Source organism: Pecten maximus, chromosome 6, assembly GCF_902652985.1.
Source record: "Pecten maximus chromosome 6, xPecMax1.1, whole genome shotgun sequence".
NCBI lineage: Eukaryota > Metazoa > Mollusca > Bivalvia > Pectinida > Pectinidae > Pecten > Pecten maximus.
Genome location: NC_047020.1, coordinates 19,692,608 through 19,713,067, shown reverse-complemented (window position 1 = coordinate 19,713,067; position 20,460 = coordinate 19,692,608). Strand labels below are relative to the sequence as shown.

General features: G+C 35.2%; 1 protein-coding gene across 14 annotated transcripts in view; it reads right to left on the bottom strand.

The window, feature by feature from the left end:
* LOC117329173 (anoctamin-3-like) overlaps window positions 1-20,460 on the bottom strand; it is a 42,002-nt gene that overhangs the window by 15,778 nt on the left and 5,764 nt on the right. For 12 of the 14 annotated variants that reach the window (XM_033886942.1, XM_033886943.1, XM_033886940.1 and 9 more), the window contains exons 3-18: window positions 19,183-19,258; window positions 18,547-18,647; window positions 17,359-17,434; window positions 16,811-17,008; window positions 16,002-16,043; window positions 12,757-13,075; window positions 10,096-10,152; window positions 9,202-9,296; window positions 8,520-8,731; window positions 8,101-8,256; window positions 7,931-7,967; window positions 7,008-7,117; window positions 5,794-5,939; window positions 5,383-5,605; window positions 5,087-5,216; window positions 360-493 (exon numbers count right to left, since the gene is read on the bottom strand). In XM_033886942.1, coding sequence (XP_033742833.1) covers window positions 360-493; window positions 5,087-5,216; window positions 5,383-5,605; window positions 5,794-5,939; window positions 7,008-7,117; window positions 7,931-7,967; window positions 8,101-8,256; window positions 8,520-8,731; window positions 9,202-9,296; window positions 10,096-10,152; window positions 12,757-13,075; window positions 16,002-16,043; window positions 16,811-17,008; window positions 17,359-17,434; window positions 18,547-18,647; window positions 19,183-19,258 — 2,112 coding nt within the window. The remainder of the gene's footprint in view (window positions 1-359; window positions 494-5,086; window positions 5,217-5,382; window positions 5,606-5,793; window positions 5,940-7,007; window positions 7,118-7,930; window positions 7,968-8,100; window positions 8,257-8,519; window positions 8,732-9,201; window positions 9,297-10,095; window positions 10,153-12,756; window positions 13,076-16,001; window positions 16,044-16,810; window positions 17,009-17,358; window positions 17,435-18,546; window positions 18,648-19,182; window positions 19,259-20,460) is intronic. The other 2 variants (XM_033886931.1, XM_033886934.1) reach the window with 2 other exon arrangements.

The following is a 20,460-nucleotide window of genomic DNA, read 5'->3' as shown; positions in this document are numbered from 1 at the left end:
TGCATTTAATGCATATGGATATTGGATAAGTTGAATGCCTTTCATTGAAATAAAGAAATTATATCTTAGAAAACTAAAAAAATTCCTTATAGGGATTTAATTCAATAAAGAATTATAATAATTAGTCTCAATTACTAAATAAATGCATCTGATGTTAGAATTTTATCACAAAACATATTTCATACATAAAATCATTTGAGACTAGTTTACTGAACAGTTAATATGATGATCTATAATATAGATCCTCAAATTAATATATATGGAGCCGCAGCAAGATTTTAAATATCAGCAGTATTTTTCTTCCCAGTATAAATCAATGATCCCTCACACATTTCCATGGCCTTGGAGGAAAGTTTTACCTCAAATATGATGACGATCCAGAGTTTAGAGGAGAACTCAAACTGCTGTCCCCAGTTGGAGGTGAAGGCAATGAGGAAACCATTGGATATGACACCACAGCTGTTAACAAAGTCCAGGATACTGTACCAGCGACCTGTAATTGAATAACCATTAGAGATGTAATGGGTAAACCATTACTGATGTCAGGGGCTAACCATTAGTGGTGTAATGGAAAACACATCAGAGGTGTAATGGGAACACATTAGAGTTGTAATGGGAAACATATTAGAGGTGTAATGGGAAACACATCAGAGATGTAATGGAAACACATTGGAGATGTAATGGGAAACACATTAGATATGTAATGGGAAACACATCAGAGATGTAATGGGAAACACATTAGATATGTAATGGGAAACACATTAGAGATGTAATGGGAAACACATTAGAGTTGTAATGGGAAACATATTAGAGGTGTAATGGGAAACACATCAGAGATGTAATGGGAAACACATCAGTGATGTAATGGGAAACACATTAGAGATGTAATGGGAAACACATTAGAGATGTAATGGGAAACACATCAGTGATGTAATGGGAAACACATCAGTGATGTAATGGGAAACACATTAGAGATGTAATGGGAAACACATCAGAGATGTAATGGGAAACACATCAGTGATGTAATGGGAAACACATTAGAGATGTAATGGGAAACACATTAGAGATGTAATGGGTAACACATTAGAGATGTAATGGAAACACATTAGAGATGTAATGGGAAACACATTAGAGATGTAATGGGAAACACATCAGAGATGTAATGGGAAACACATCAGTGATGTAATTGGAAACACATCAGAGATGTAATGGGAAACACATTAGAGATGTAATGGAAACACATTAGAGATGTAATTGGAAACACATCAGAGATGTAATGGGAAACACATTAGAGATGTAATGGAAACACATTAGAGATGTAATGGGAAACACATCAGAGATGTAATGGGAAACGCATCAGTGATGTAATTGGAAACACATCAGAGATGTAATGGGAACACATTAGAGATGTAATGGAAACACATCAGTGATGTAATGGGAAACACATTAGAGATGTAATGGGAACACATTAGAGGTGTAATGGGAAACACATCAGTGATGTAATGGGAAACACATTAGAGATGTAATGGAAACACATCAGAGATGTAATGGGAAACACATCAGTGATGTAATGGGAAACACATTAGAGATGTAATGGGAAACACATTAGAGATGTAATGGAAACACATTAGAGATGTAATGGGAAACACATTAGAGATGTAATGGAAACACATTAGAGATGTAATGGGAAACACATCAGTGATGTAATGGGAAACACATTAGAGATGTAATGGGAAACACATTAGAGATGTAATGGAAACACATTAGAGATGTAATGGGAAACACATTAGAGATGTAATGGAAACACATTAGAGATGTAATGGGAAACACATTAGAGATGTAATGGAAACACATTAGAGATGTAATGGGAAACACATCAGTGATGTAATGGGAAACACATTAGAGATGTAATGGAAACACATCAGAGATGTAATGGGAAACACATCAGTGATGTAATGGGAAACACATTAGAGATGTAATGGGAAACACATTAGAGATGTAATGGGAAACACATTAGAGATGTAATGGGAAACACATTAGAGATGTAATGGAAACACATTAGAGATGTAATGGGAAACACATCAGAGATGTAATTGGAAACACATCAGAGATGTAATGGGAAACACATCAGAGATGTAATGGGAAACACATCAGAGATGTAATGGGAAACACATCAGTGATGTAATTGGAAACACATCAGAGATGTAATGGGAACCACATTAGAGATGTATGGAAACCACATAGAAGATGTAATTGGGAAACACATTAGAGATGTAATGGAAACACATTAGAGATGTAATGGAAACACATTAGAGATGTAATGGGAAACACGTTAGAGATGTAATGGAAACACATTAGAGATGTAATGGGAAACACATCAGAGATGTAATTGGAAACACATCAGAGATGTAATGGGAAACACATCAGAGATGTAATGGAAACACATTAGAGATGTAATGGGAAACACATCAGAGATGTAATGGGAAACACATCAGTGATGTAATTGGAAACACATCAGAGATGTAATGGGAACACATTAGAGATGTAATGGAAACACATCAGTGATGTAATGGGAAACACATTAGAGATGTAATGGGAAACACATTAGAGATGTAATGGGAAACACATCAGTGATGTAATGGGAAACACATTAGAGATGTAATGGAAACACATCAGTGATGTAATGGGAAACACATTAGAGATGTAATGGGAAACACATTAGAGATGTAATGGGAAACACATCAGAGATGTAATGGGAAACACATCAGAGATGTAATGGAAACACATCAGAGATGTAATGGGAAACACATTAGAGATGTAATGGAAACACATTAGAGATGTAATGGGAAACACATTAGAGATGTAATGGAAACACATTAGAGATGTAATGGAAACACATTAGAGATGTAATGGGAAACACATTAGAGATGTAATGGGAAACACATTAGAGATGTAATGGGAAACACATCAGAGATGTAATTGGAAACACATCAGAGATGTAATGGGAAACACATTAGAGATGTAATGGAAACACATTAGAGATGTAATGGGAAACACATTAGAGATGTAATGGGAAACACATCAGTGATGTAATTGGAAACACATCAGAGATGTAATGGGAAACACATTAGAGATGTAATGGAAACACATCAGTGATGTAATGGGAAACACATTAGAGATGTAATGGGAAACACATCAGAGATGTAATGGGAAACACATTAGAGATGTAATGGAAACACATCAGAGATGTAATGGGAAACACATTAGAGATGTAATGGGAAACACATTAGAGATGTAATGGAAACACATCAGTGATGTAATGGAAACACATTAGAGATGTAATGGAAACACATTAGAGATGTAATGGAAACACATTAGAGATGTAATGGGAAACACATTAGAGATGTAATGGAAACACATTAGAGATGTAATGGGAAACACATTAGAGATGTAATGGGAAACACATCAGTGATGTAATGGGAAACACATTAGAGATGTAATGGAAACACATCAGAGATGTAATGGGAAACACATCAGTGATGTAATGGGAAACACATTAGAGATGTAATGGAAACACATTAGAGATGTAATGGAAACACATCAGTGATGTAATGGGAAACACATTAGAGATGTAATGGAAACATATTAGAGATGTAATGGGAAACACATCAGTGATGTAATGGGAAACACATTAGAGATGTAATGGAAACACATTAGAGATGTAATGGAAACACATTGGAGATGTAATGGAACACATTAGAGATGTAATGGAAACATATAGTACATTAGAGATGTAATGGAAACACATTGGAGATGTAATGGGAAACACATCAGTGATGTAATGGGGAATACATCAGAGATGTAATGGGAAACACATTAGAGTTGTAATGGAAACACATTAGAGATGTAATGGAAACACATTGGAGATGTAATGGGAAACACATTAGAGATGTAATGGGAAACACATTAGAGATGGAATGGAAACACATCAGTGATGTAATGGGAAACACATTAGAGATGTAATGGGAAACACATTAGAGATGCAATGGGAAACACATCAGTGATGTAATGGGAAACACATTAGAGATGTAATGGAAACACATTAGAGATGTAATGGAAACACATCAGAGATGTAATGGAAACACATTAGAGTTGTAATGGAAACACATTAGAGATGTAATGGAAACACATTGGAGATGTAATGGGAAACACATTAGAGATGTAATGGGAAACACATTAGAGATGGAATGGAAACACATCAGTGATGTAATGGGAAACACATTAGAGATGTAATGGGAAACACATTAGAGATGCAATGGGAAACACATCAGTGATGTAATGGGAAACACATTAGAGATGTAATGGAAACACATTAGAGATGTAATGGAAACACATCAGAGATGTAATGGAAACACATTGGAGATGTAATGGAAACACATTAGAGATGTAATGGAAACATATAGTACATTAGAGATGTAATGGAAACACATTGGAGATGTAATGGGAAACACATCAGTGATGTAATGGGAAACACATTAGAGATGTAATGGGAAACACATTAGAGATGGAATGGGAAACATATTAGAGATGTAATGGGAAACACATTAGAGATGTAATGGGAAACACATCAGAGATGTAATGGGAAACACATTAGAGATGTAATGGAAACATATAGTACATTAGAGATGTAATGGAAACACATTAGAGATGTAATGGAAACACATTAGAGATGTAATGGAAACACATTAGAGATGTAATGGAAACACATCAGAGATGTAATGGGAAACACATTAGAGATGTAATGGGAAACACATTAGAGATGTAATGGGAAACTCAGAGATGTAATGGGAAACATTAGAAGTGTAACGAGTAAACCATTAGTGATATGTCACGAGCTAACCATTAGAGATTTAATGGGAAACACGTTAGAAGTGTTATGGGTAAACTATTTGAGACGACATTACAGCTAGTTGTTTACAAAGTACATAATACAATACCAGTGACCTAAACAAAAACACATCTTATTGTTGATTTGTATATTTTCAGTAGACTGTTTATAAATGTGTTGTAGTATATAAGTCCTTACCAATGTCCTTGCGTATATAGGCTATAGGTCGACGGTTTAGCCACAACATCCTCTTTGCGTCCACTCTGATATCCACCAGCAATGTCACCAAGGCCAGGAGAGGAGCCAGAGGAAAAGAGGCTGCAAACAACTAAATAAAAATATTTTTATGAAAAAGCAATGAACACAATACCAGATACATTTTTGATTGCATTCAAATAAAAATTCCATCTGGTAGAATAGGGAAATGTATCAAAACATGATCTTCAAAAAATATCTATCCATAGAAAAAATAGAGCTTCGTTTCCAACACCTACCATAAGAAATCCATACTGTATGATCTTCTCAGTGTATTCCCCGAGTGTGAAATCCCCTAGTGTGGGTTTTAAGTACTCCATCTCAATATACGAGTTGGTGATTTGGCGATCAGCCTCAACGATATCTTCTGGAGATTTTTCTCCAATTTTATTGTTCAAGCAGGGACAGCAGGCACATCTACAACACCAGGCAGGACGCATTCTCCACAGCTTCAACAGCAACCTGAAACAACAACACAAAACTAAACAACATACAGTGTACAACTTCATGGGCCTGAAACAACGACACAGAACATTACAAAATATATAACGACATACTAGTCAAACATAAGCCAAATAAAATTTTAAAAAACACTCCATACATGTTATATTTTGAATGTCAACAGTTGTGGCTGAGTAGTTGGAACTTACGGCAGGACAATGTCCTTGAACATTTTTGGGAATGGTTTCACCAACATAAGTGTCAGGACTTGGAAGGAGAGTTGGGACATGCAGGTTCCAGAACAGTCATCGCGGTAATCCTCTCCAAGTCCAAAAACACCAAACAGGTCAAAGTTCTTAAAGAGAAAATTTCAATTAACAGTTAATGATATTCTAAAGTTTCAATCCAACAATAATGTAGATATTAATTTGCTCATATTGGTTATGAAGTCATAAGACACTAAAATTATCAATGTCTCATGATATCATAGAAGCTTTATACTGATTTAACCTTAACAGGCATTAAAATGTTCAAAACAAGAGACCCATGATAGATGATATTTGTTTAACAACCAATATTTAACACCCTCACTCTTGTGACCTTGAAAGAAGATCAAGGTTTATTTATTTGAACAAACTTGGTTGCCTTTCATCCCAGCATGCTACTGACCTAATGTCATGACCCTGGGCATCTCGGTTATTGAGAAGACATCATATAAATATTTTAACACACATGGCCCTGCAACCTTGAAAGCAGGTCAAGGTCATTCATTAGAACAGACTTGGTAATCCTTTCATTCCAGCATGCTACTCATCAAATATCATGAGCCTAGGACTCTAGGTCATTGAGAAGAAATTGTTTTAAAAAATCAACACATTTGAAAAAAGCTTATACAAACTTACTAAATAGAAAAGGCTAATACAAACTTACCCCACAGAAAAGAGTTAATACAAACTTACCCTACAGAAAAGAGTTAATACAAACTTAACTCACAGAAAGGAGTTAATACAAACTTACCCCACAGAAAAGATCTAATACAAACTTACCCTACAGAAAAGATCTAATACAAACTTACCTCAAGGAAAAGAGTTAATACAAACTTACCCTACAGAAAAGATCTAATACAAACTTACCCCACAGAAAAGATCTAATACAAACTTACCCCACAGAAAGGAGCTAATAAAACTTACCCCACAGAAAAGATCTAATACAAACTTACCCCACAGAAAAGATTTAATACAAACTTACCCTACAGAAAAGATTTAATACAAACTTACCCCACAGAAAAGATCTAATACAAACTTACCCCACAGAAAGGAGTTAATACAAACTTACCCCACAGAAAAGAGTTAATACAAACATACCCCACAGAAAAGAGTTAATACAAGCTTACCCCATGGATAAAAAGCTAATTCAAACTTACCCCACGGAAAAAAGCTATGTACACACAAGAAGCGTAATTGTTGGCAAACTGGAAGGCAAATAACTTAATGACGAGAGCATCATCATATCCACTCTGTGTTCTGTAGTTCTCTGGAATGCAAATTAACCTCATTTTAAGCCTCTGTATATTATTATTTAGACATCGTGTAATGTCCGGGATACAACACTTTGCATAGACATAAGTACACAGATTCGGTAACCGAGTTCTCAGTTTAACTTTTTTTGTAGGGAAACACACGGAATTGCTTTGATATATTTACCTACAGAAAAAGTCAGTGATATATAATGTACTACTTCTACATTTTGTAGTTCTAATTAATGTACAGACACATATTTTAAAGTATGAATGTATAGTTATAGAAAATGCCATGTTAATGTACCGTAAAAACTCGTGTAATTTGCAGTTTTTTTGTACTGAAATAAAATTTAAAGTTGGGGGAGCGCAAGTTATACAGGTATAGATGTTTTGAAGTTTTTTTTTTACAGAAAAAGATCGTCAATTCTCAATGTCCGCCATCTTGGAAAAAGACGGAAATTCCCGTTAGGACCCTAAGATTAATAAACATACACACAGCAATTTGTTCTTGTTAAATACGTCAGATAAAAAAGTGATGCATAGCTACCTACTACACTGTATATGTGTTGATACTTGAGTCAATTAGGGATTCATCCCAATTAAATATAAATCAGTACTGGAAAAACGTAACTAAAGAATGATGTTACAGCGCCATACATAAGTTGATATTTATTTTCACAAATTCCTTATAAAAAGGAGGAATATATTCATGCAGTGTTATCATTAACAGATCGTATTGTTAGGGAAATTAATTTTTTTTTCAGAACTAACCAATTCAAATAACAGATTGTAAGACATCACAGAGAGGCAGCATTACACATACTTACCCCAGTCTGTTAATTTGATGGCCACTTTGTCATATACCTAAACAGAAATAGCAGAAAATGAGAAAAAATTATGGTACTAAAAATTGGTGGTTGTAAAAATGAGAAAATAACGGTAAAAGATATATAGATGAAGATTAAATACAAATAAAAATAAAAAAACTCCTACGTACTTTGCCGAGAAGTATAATGGACGCAGCGTTGAGAATCGCAGATACGATGTTGGTGGTGATAAGACATTCCAAAGCAGACATACCCGGACACAGGTCCACCGCAATTATAACTCTGTACACGATCACACCCACTAAACTGGCCAGAACCAAGCTCACCTACAACAATATGGAAAAATGTCTATATCAAACACAGGAGAAAAAACATTTAAATGAAACTCAACACAAGTCAACACAGGAGAACAAAGGGAAAATGATATATAATTCATCAAATCATTGTTGGAAATACTGATATACTTTGTCAGAGAGACAGTGGGACAGACACCATGAGGCCTACCGGTAAAATTTGTCACTGATGCCGGATTCAAAAAAACAAATAAACAAAAAAATGAAGAGAAAAAAAAAGATCTCTAATGACTCACCATAAATAGTAGGGTTGAAGCCGAAAAGATGTATTTAAGGACCTGCTTCCTCACAGGATAAAACCAATTCTCCTCTGATGTTACTGGATCTTTTTTGACCTTTGTCCCAAAAAACTGTGGACGATCTGGCTCATTACTGTCGTAATTGTCTACATCCCATTCATAGGCCAGTGTGGCACTCTTACGTTTCCACATCTCCAGGAACACTGTACCTGTGTATAATATTAAACTATGTTACACTTAAAATACTTTCATTTGAAAATATTATTTCTCTGTCGTAATTGGCTCTGCTATTGTCTCGTGCCAGTTTATAAGAACAGTATTGACTAAAAGTACATGGGTGTTCTAATCAGCACTGCAAGCCAAAAAATAAAAGGGCTATTGAATCGTTAGCCCTGTTCTCACATAAAATGGATGTAAGCTAATCATTAAGGGGCATAACTCTTCTAAAAAAATGGAAGTGCACACCTGTATTAGGTAGTGATTATATGTACAGTGTTTACTGACAAGGTAAGGATATATCATTTTGGAACATTTTTGTTCATTGCATGATGGTTATCCCTGATTCCATGTCTGGTGTCAGGGCCAGAGGAAACTTGGGCTAGTATAGCCCCTACCTACCCCTTACAGGCAAACCAGAGAAATAGCTACACAAACAAACTGTTAAGTAAAGAAAACTTACCCCACAAACAAACCAATAAAGCAAAGAAAGGTGTCACATCATTGTCAAAGGCAAGTTTGACAACCTCAAGCAATTCCTCCATCTCTATCTTTATTCTGGAAGTATGAATTAAATTTGTCAGCATGACAATATCTGACAGCTGCATGATGAATATATACATAAACCTTCATATAATTATTACAGAATATAGATTCCCATGTTTAAGTTACATAAAGTGATGATATCAAGATTAAAGAATAGTTACTATTCAATGTTTGAATTTATACTTCAATAAATAGAGAAAATTATTAAGTATTTAACATCATAACACATCCACTCCCCTAGTTGACTTTTGGGGTTTACTGACTCATTGCATGATGTCCCTTGAAAGAGCCATGATGTCGAGTCACAAAAAAATCAAACCATATTATTTAGATTTTTTATTGAATGATATTTGATATGCAACCTGGCTATTAATAGGAACCATTAAGTTCATAACCACTGAAAAGGAATTTTCAAAATCAACATGGCTGCAAAAGTGACTTACCATATACTCATGTAATAAAGCAAAAACGAAATATACTTGAAGAGTGCCATCAAATTTTGTCTGATAATCACGACAACTAATGCAATGAAAAGAGATTTTCGGGAGATTTATTATTTGGTTACAGTGACCTTGACCTCTGAACAATTACACCAATATTTATGATTTTTCCAAAGCATGATAATGTTCATCAATCTGGGAAGCTTTATTTTAATATATGAGAGTAAATATAACTGCTTCAGTTATTACAATGGGTGTGAAGACAGATAGGCAGAAAGAACAAAAGCATACTCCTTACTGATATGCAAAACAGCAATTTCAAATGACACAAACCTAGAACTGAATTTGAGTATGTCTGTGGGAATACTTACAACTCTACAACTGTGGCATTGGCAGGTCTCTCCAGTGTTGTAGTTGGACTGATAGAACTGCAGATGAAAAAAATATATATAATGTAAGTCAATACACCACAAAACACAACAGAATATCAGCTAGGTTCTACTGCACAGAAGGTTTGTGTCTCAAGACTCTACTGTACAGAAGGTTTGTGTCTCAAGACTCTACTGTACTGAAGGTTTGTGTCTCAAGACTCTACTGTACTGAAGGTTTGTGTCTCAAGACTCTACTGTACAGAAGGTTTGTGTCTCAAGACTCTACTGTACAGAAGGTTTGTGTCTCCAGGTTCTACTGTACTGAAGGTTTGTGTCTCAAGACTCTAATGTACAGAAGGTTTGTGTCTCCAGGTTCTACTGTACTGAAGGTTTGTGTCTCAAGACTCTAATGTACAGAAGGTTTGTGTCTCCAGGTTCTACTGTACAGAAGGTTTGTGTCTCAAGACTCTAATGTACAGAAGGTTTGTGTCTCCAGGTTCTACTGCACAGAAGGTTTGTGTCTCAAGACTCTAATGTACTGAAGGTTTGTGTCTCAAGACTCTACTGTACTGAAGTTTTGTGTCTCAAGACTCTACTGTACAGAATGTTTGTGTCTCCAGGTTCTACTGTACAGAAGGTTTGTGTCTCAAGACTCTAATGTACAGAAGGTTTGTGTCTCCAGGTTCTACTGCACAGAAGGTTTGTGTCTCAAGACTCTACTGTACTGAAGGTTTGTGTCTCAAGACTCTACTGTACTGAAGTTTTGTGTCTCAAGACTCTACTGTACAGAATGTTTGTGTCTCCAGGTTCTACTGTACAGAAGGTTTGTGTCTCCAGGTTCTACTGTACAGAAGGTTTGTGTCTCAAGACTCTAATGTACAGAAGGTTTGTGTCTCCAGGTTCTACTGCACAGAAGGTTTGTGTCTCAAGACTCTAATGTACTGAAGGTTTGTGTCTCAAGACTCTACTGTACTGAAGTTTTGTGTCTCAAGACTCTACTGTACAGAATGTTTGTGTCTCCAGGTTCTACTGTACAGAAGGTTTGTGTCTCCAGGTTCTACTGTACAGAAGGTTTGTGTCTCCAGGTTCTACTGTACAGAATGTTTGTGTCTCCAGGTTCTACTGTACAGAAGGTTTGTGTCTCCAGGTTCTACTGTACAGAAGGTTTGTGTCTCCAGGTTCTACTGTACAGAAGGTTTGTGTCTCCAGGTTCTAATGTACTGAAGGTTTGTGTCTCAAGACTCTACTGTACAGAATGTTTGTGTCTCAATGCTCTACTGTACAGAAGGTTTGTGTCTCAAGACTCTACTGTACTGAAGGTTTGTGTCTCAAGACTCTACTGTACAGAAGGTTTGTGTCTCCAGGTTCTACTGTACTGAAGGTTTGTGTCTTAAGACTCTACTGTACAGAAAGTTTGTGTCTCCAGGTTCTACTGTACAGAAGGTTGGTGTCTCAAGTCTCTACTGTACAGAAGGTTTGTGTTTCCAGGTTCTACTTTACTGAAGGTTTGTGTCTCCAGGTTCTACTGTACTGAAGGTTTGTGTCTCAAGACTCTAATGTACAGAATGTTTGTGTCTCAATGCTCTACTGTACAGAAGGTTTGTGTTTCCAGGTTCTACTGTACTGAAGGTTTGTGTCTCCAGGTTCTACTGTACTGAAGGTTTGTGTCTCCAGGTTCTACTGTACAGAAGGTTTGTGTCTCCAGAATCTACTGTACTGAAGGTTTGTGTCTCAAGACTCTACTGTACAGAAGGTTTGTGTCTCCAGGTTCTACTGTACTGAAGGTTTGTGTCTCAAGACTCTACTGTACAGAAGGTTTGTGTCTCCAGGTTCTACTGTACTGAAGGTTTGTGTCTCAAGACTCTACTGTACTGAAGGTTTGTGTCTCAAGACTCTACTGTACTGAAGGTTTGTGTCTCAAGACTCTACTGTACAGAAGGTTTGTGTCTCAAGACTCTACTGTACAGAAGGTTGGTGTCTCAAGACTCTAATGTACAGAAGGTTTGTGTCTCCAGGTTCTACTGTACTGAAGGTTTGTGTCTCAAGACTCTACTGTACAGAAGGTTTGTGTCTCCAGGTTCTACTGTACTGAAGGTTTGTGACTCAAAACAACATCACTGTTATGTGTGTATTATAAGTATAAGTCATGTGACTCCAAACAACATCACTGTTATATGTGTATTATAAGTATAAGTCATGTGACTCCAAACAACATCACTGTTATATGTGTATTATAAGTATAAGTCATGTGACTCCAAACAACATCACTGTTATATGTGTATTATAAGTATAAGTCATGTGACTCCAAACAACATCACTGTTATGTGTGTACTATAAATCATGTGACTCCCAACAACATCACTGTTATGTGTGTACTATAAATATAAGTCATGTGACTCCCAACAACATCACTGTTATGTGTGTACTATAAATCATGTGACTCCCAACAACATCACTGTTATGTGTGTACTATAAATATAAGTCATGTGACTCCCACAACATCACTGTTATGTGTGTACTATAAATATAAGTCATGTGACTCCCACAACATCACTGTTATGTGTGTACTATAAATATAAGTCATGTGACTCCCAACAACATCACTGTTATGTGTGTACTATAAATCATGTCCTTTGACATGTTTCACTCTTTGGAATTTACCTGGTAATTAATCCAAAAAGAAATATCGCAAATCCAAACAGTGTAGGAATCCACAGACTGGTAACCAGTAAACCAGACCAAGCAAAATACAGAGCAATTTTCTCTCCAAAATAATTGCGTATTTTCCATAATGGCTGAAACTTATAGTATTTAGTCCAAGTGTCATCTAGATCTTTCCTAGGGTCACTGTCCAATTCCATCTCATCTTCCTCTTTGAAGAACTCTTTTTTTAACTCTTCTCGCTGTTTGCTGCGTTCTGATTCCTCATGGAGAATGAAGGCGTCCGTGTAAACATCCTTCATCATCAAGTATGGTAGACCTGTAAAAAAATCACAGTTTACTGGTGTGTAGGAGGCGATGGAAAATCTAGTAAAAAAAAAAACGAAAAGATAAAAAAATTCTTAATGAAATTAATTATCTAGCCACTACACTTTCCATCAACCAATGCAAGCAGAGCTCATCTTTATGCAGCAAAGCTATACACTTTTGATTTGTAAGTACATATTTACCTATGTATGAATACTGATAATGAGTATGTATGGTATGGTGTTGTTTGCTGGTTAATTTCTAGGAAGATATTCTCCTGAGATAGGATAGGTTAAAATCTGATCATAGTACACTTTTTATTATGTTGCTGTTTTTATATGACGAATATCTTATCATATCCAAATCAGATAATGAGCCTATCTATATTGTTCAGTTCTCCCTTTACAAGTCATTTTTATCCATAACTTTAAGATGTATCAATCCAATTAAAATCATATCTTGATCTATGGCTCCCACTCTGTAAAGTTTAATCTGCTATGTATGTCCTGACGCGCAGCAGAGTGTAATTTATGGAATAGGAATACGGATCAAGATATGATTTTAATCAGAGTGATGTAAAGTAATCTATTTGCATTGTGTTTGTTATTAAAAGTTCAATATTGTTTAGAAATCTACATCTGTCTATTTACAGCTGAATTAAAATGAAAACAAAATTAACAACACCAAAGTAACAAAATTTTGAGAAATGATACCACTAAACCGGTGATTTTGCATGCACTTAAGGTGTGATAAAACAAAAGAACTTAAAAAGTGACCGCATGCATAACTCACAAATTTAAACTATCACAGCTGACCCTTGACCCCTACTGGGTACATTTTATCTAACAGAAAGACAAATATATCAATAAATTTGGAAAAGAACCACTCTTTATTCTTGTGATCGCTACGGGTATCTTACAACTATCAGTGTACAATAATTATTACCTTGAAATCCCAAGGTTAATTGTAAGTGGTTCGAAGGAAAGATCAAATCCATCGCCAAGTTATAAACCTTAATGCTCCCATTAGCTTGCAAGACCACACAGCCAATTCTGGTATCATGATTGTGATACTTCCATTATGTAAAGTAATTGTATTTATGTACATTTGTACTTGTATAATGTTAAAGTGTTCGGACTTGACTTTTTCCATGACAGAACCCAGGAGTTAAGTCTCCATGGAAAGGACAGAATCCCAGCTGGATTGATCCTGGTCCAGTTTGTTTGTTTCTTTATGGATAGCAATTAGTATACATTGGTGTATCAGTTAAAAACAATTTTGATGCCTTGACTCCGTAATAAGTTCCCATGCAGTGGTAGGGTAAAGAATCTCTGAGCCATTAATCAGTAGCAACAACTTAATTTACATAAATATGATTTCCCTTGGCTGAAGGATGCTCCATCTAAATGTGTTTAATATTTCTTCATCCACTAAACAGAGTATATTTTTATTTAAAATCTCTTTTAAGCCCAACCTATCTGCCTTCAGAGGGACCATACCATATAACTGCTTTCATTTAAGTTGTTGAGTCTAGAAAAATACCCAAGATTAAATTCAAACACAATCAGCTGTCTTTGTGAGCCAGAGACATTCTAAAGTTGACAATGGACAATTCTCATTTGTTGTTCAGACATGCAGTGACCCAATACATTGAACACAACATTTTATATAATACAGCAATACATTAATTAAAAGAAATAATCAGTTAACAACAAAACAATATTTAGACAAAATTGAACATAGATTTTGAATTGCTGCAAATACAAAAGGACGATGGGGTCTGTATTGTAATTTACTGTAATAGTGATGCTGCATTTTGCATAAACTAAAACTTAATAAAGGCTCAACTGCCTACCATGATCCTGTATGAGCCCTTGTGTGCTTCTATACTGGCCATGATTACCCGCAGTATATAGATAAGATTTGTTTCGCAATTGTTGTAAAATGAATAAAGTGTATACATTTATATATATCATGAGGCAAACAAGCAGCTGTAAAGCTACAGGCCAAACTGTAATTTATCTGTATACTGACTTTAAAGTTTTTAATTAATTTGACCCATGTACCATTGAGAACTTAAAAGGTAAAGATTATTTGCCTGGACAGCCTAGCTTTCACCCTAGCAAGCTTCAATTCATCTACTTGTGAGAAAAACAATGAGATATGGTCTTGACCCTTGTGACCTTCTAAATGGTGATAATCAGTAAATCATTGATACATTAAAACGAAATACTGAATCATAGGACCCTAATTAGATGTCAGGATTCTGAAGATGGTGTTGAACAGTCAAGGACTGCAGACAGACAAATAACATCATGCCACATCCCAAATAATTCATGCAAAGTGAACATGAGATTATAAAATACAATTGTAACAGCAAAAAATTGTGAACAATATTTGTTTAGATATTTACCAATAACAAGCTTTTGTTTTTATTCCAGATATACTTATATACAATATTACAAAGTCCTTTTTTTTATAAACTATATTGGACCATTAATGTGTTTTACTCTGAGGATCCAATCTTAAAACAGATTATTAAGTACCCTAATCCAAGGTGTGCAAGGCTGAGCAGTCTGAGGCAGCAAAACATGCTTGAAAATTATATTGTATTTAATTTGATGTCCCAACAGATTCCTCATTGAAACTTTTATATTTCAGGCTTTTGTTTTTTGTTTTTCATTAAGTACCAAATACCATTGTTCTATACAGAATGTATTATATCTACCTTGTCCCTGGTAAATGTACCTGGTGGTATTTGTGAGTTTATAAGGAAAACATTAAAAAGATTAGAACTTGTGTGCTTAATTTCTGGCCAAGGAAACTGGAGAAAACGACTGTCAGAATATATGGCGCCCATATTTTGTTGCTTTTAAGTCCTGTCAGACAGTAATACAGAAGTATAGACAGACAGCTCTATCTACAGGCATCATACCTACCAAACCTTCGACCATACTCGCTCTGTTTCAGCTCCATATTGTCTACAGGAAATATCATGCATATTATATAGACTGTACATGTATGATTGAGTCAATCACCCAGGTAACAGACTTAAGGTGAGTGTTAGTGCTAAGGAAGAAAACATGTTATCATCATCAGAAAATAGTCCTGATTCAAACCACAATAAAGCTCAAGTAATCTATTTTAAGCATTAATGTGACAAATATGAATTAGTGAGAATAATTTTGTGACATACATGTATTAGTGGGAATGAATGATTTTGTGACACATGTGTAGTAATGAAAGTAATTCTGTGACACATTTATTAATGGGAATAATTTTGTGACACACATGTATTAATGGGAATAACTTTGTGACACACATGTATTAATGGGAATAATTTTGTGACATACTTGTAATAATGGGAAAATATTTGTGACACAGGTGTAATAATGGAAATAATTTTGTGACCCAAATGTATTAGTGGGAATAATTTTATGATAAACATGTATTAGTGGGGAAAATTTTGGTCTTACTCTGATTCCTATAACTCGTGACTCGTGTATGCCATAGACTATACCATACATGTTTGAATATTACTGTATGGTTCCACAGCACACAGCAAAGGAGGGAACAATTGCATCCATGTATACTTTAATGTAGCATGCCATTAACTCATATTGGATAAATATTGTTTATAGATATTGAAATGATTGATTCATGAAAAGTAATTGTTAGATATGAATATGATATGATATGTGAATATTAATTATCTCAGTGTTCTCAAATCATTTTTTTTTTTACTTACCCCACTTTTGCATCTGTTTTTCACCTCTTATTGGGTCTAAGGCTTCACTTTCAGAGTTACAACAAGAGAAACAATTCCAAAAGGAAGATGATTGTTGGCTTGTGGAATCGGTAGATTGATCAGAGCTTCCACAACAGGCACACAGTGAGGAGGATCTTTTGGCATTTTCTGGATCTTTGTCTACATCTTTGTGATCTACTAGTCACAACAAATATACAGGTTTTATTGGTATTTTATATATATATGTACAATATATTACTGAAATGAGGAAAATGTACAGTGTAAAGAACTTTGATTTAAAACTTGATAAATCATAGCTGGAATCACTTTCTTTTTGTTGTGAATCTTGATATTTTTTCACTACTAGCATTATAATTCCAACAAAGGTGTGAACAAAAGGTGGCATATTTCATTAAAGGGTAGATTGTACATTACAGGTCATAATTATTATCATAAGAAACAATGTTCTGGAAGATATCAAAATTACTAGAGTATTACAGTAGAATATTTTACATGCTTATTTTACATCCACCCTGTACATAACTCACCAGGCTGTATGACTTCTTTGCTGGGTTTATTCTCAGTCTGTTTCTTTATGTCAAGGTTGATGAGGATGTGATCCACCTGTGTGATAAATAACTGACATATAAACAGGGGAAATAACTCTAGTATTTCTGTCAGGTTTCACAAGTATACCCCTGTCACATATTGGTAACATGATGATTGTAGTACATATGTATTGTCATCTCAAAAGAACTTTCAACAAGAAGCCCAATTGGCCTGTATTGCTCACCTGTATATCTAATGTAAGTTTATCTAGGTAATGTACATATATGAATGCTGAGTTTTAATATACATGTAAGAGTAAACCAGGTCTGTTCATTTAAATAAATGCTGTAGCCCTGAATCACCTAATCATATCAGTGGCCCAATATTAGCTAGGTCTCCAGTTTCTTGTCAATTGAGAAGTTGTGGCTTAAAGATTTCAGCACAACTGACCCCTGTAACCTTGAATGTAGGTCATGGTTGTTCATCTGAGCAAACTTGATGACTAAAACATTTCATCTCAGCATGATATAACCAACCCAATATCAGGTCTCTTGACCTCATATTTATTATTGGTAACTTTGTTCAGCACATTTATACCATTGTAGCCTTGAATATAAGTCAAGGTCACTCATTTATATAAACTTGGTAGCCCTTCAACCCAACATGCTACATGTAGTCCTAATATCAGGTCTCTCGTCTTCTTGGTAATTGAGATGAAGTTGTTTAAAGGAAAAAGTTGACCCAGACGACAGATGGATGTTTGTGGTTTATTTTACTTAACGTTCTATTATCAGCCAGGGTCATTTAAGGACGTGCCAGGTTTTGGAGATGGAGGAAAGCCAGAGTACCCGGAGAAAAACCATCAGCCTACGGTCAGTACCTGGCAACTGACCCATGTGGGCTTCAAACTTGCAACCCAGAGGTGGAGGGCTAGTGATAAAGTGTCGGGACACCTTAATTAACCACATGGCCAACGTGGCCCTACAGATGGATGATGATACACACCATGGTATAACTTCATCTGCCCTTCTGGCAAGTGGGCTCATAAATGTTTCCAAATTTAAAAAGCCAGTTTTAAGCCACATCAAAAAGTCCAGTGTGATTCACAGAATTTTTTTATGTTTATGATCTGATCGGTTAAATGTGAATTTTATCATAAGTTAACATCTATAAAGATTTGCTGTTACCAGAAGTGAACGTGTGGCAGGTCTGAAGAAATGGGTCGGGTCTTCAAAGTCTTGGTACAGCTGGATTCTATCCATCAGGAAAGGGGCACTAATAAAGTCAACTGAAATTTTAAATTAAAATTAATTGTCAACAAGCAAAATTATAATTCAAAACTTATAAGGATATGTTTCAAAGAAAATTTAATCTAAAAAGATAGAATTTCTATTGTACATGTATATGATATATTGTCATTAAGTCAATCTGTTTGGATTCTGCATGACAGAAACTGATTTCGGACTTACTGGCTGGCCGACATACAAAAGTGAAGGACAATGTTCTGGATCAGTAAACATGTAGTTATCAAACTGACAAACAATTGCAGATTTAAATCTAAATACACCATCAATAACTAAGTCTCAAGAGAAATGAAAATCTATAGTGCCACATTAGTGATGTATATACATGTCTCGAGATAAATATTTAAAAATCAATTCTCAGTTAAGCCAAAGCTGCCTGACAATCTCCTGAGGATTTATTTGTGCTCTGTGACTGATCATGTTTAGTGACTCAATCACCATCTCTACAGAATTCTATATTGATTTCTGTGAACAAACTGATCATGTTGGTAGCAAAAAAATATGCCATTCAATATTTACCTTCATCATCAGTCTCCAGGTACTTCTCCATGAATCGCCTAACAAAGTTGGTAGGTTCCGGTTCATAGTTAGGACACTACAACAAAGTAAATACATTGTAGTAGCTGACATTAACAGGGGAATTATAAACAAGAGGCCAAAGGGGCCTGTATCGCTTGTAGGGAAGTTGATTTAGGTCATTTATGCAGATATTACCTTGTAACATTAATATACATTTGTACATAACCATTAATTTGGCATTAAGATCAGCTGGTTTTTGCCTGGGGAGTGTTAATAGTTGTTATACCAGTAGTCACACTGCTTTTTAATCAAGGTATTTTAGACTAAACACTCTTGACATTATCCATAAGCATGTGCATTCTAACAACTGATAACAAAGTTATATCCAAGTATATTACCTACAGCTAAATATGTGTATTGTATCTTATCATAAACCATCCTTAACACAGAACCAAAAACCAGGTGTTCACAAACATACAGTAAACATGTCGAGTTACCCAGGTATGAAACTATAACACCAATCTTAATACTCCTCCTTTTTTGATCTTAGGATTTACAGAAGATCTTCATTAGCGATATTAAATGTGACACTACAGACTGTGCTGCTATGATTGACTTATTGATTGAGGAATGTAATTGGCTTATACATCCATATTGAATTTTCTGAGCCATGATATAAAGGATTTCTATATAGGAGATTGTAAAGGATTATGTCCCTATCATATATACTAGATCAACTTTACTGCTCTATTATATAATTACCTATATATTACTGAGATCTCATTGACAGCCAATCTTGTACTAATACAAATTAATTCTATTTGTGCAGACTGATTATCCTTACTGTGTATAATAATGTACAAAGGCAATACATGTGTACCATCAGTGATCACATCAACCACTTTATTCAATATAAGTAAGAATGCCTATAGTATGAGTCATATGTATGAATGTATAATATGGAATTTGATTGCAACTGTATTATGTATTGTGGAAAATATCTGGATCAAAGGAAAATTACAAAAATAAAAGTATGCAAATAATTTACAGAAAAGCACCTTGCTATGCATGACACATGGAAACTCTCAGCATTCAAGAACATGTCTAAATTTAAACCTGAAGCTAGGGTTAGTTCAAATGATTCTGACTATCAATCCACTTTCATACATGTAGCTGATGATGTCATGTTATCATTCCGACTATACTGGCCAGGAGTATTTTTAATCAGTGTTGTGATGTCTATCGATTCTGTATGTTGGCGATGAACCTCATCAGGTG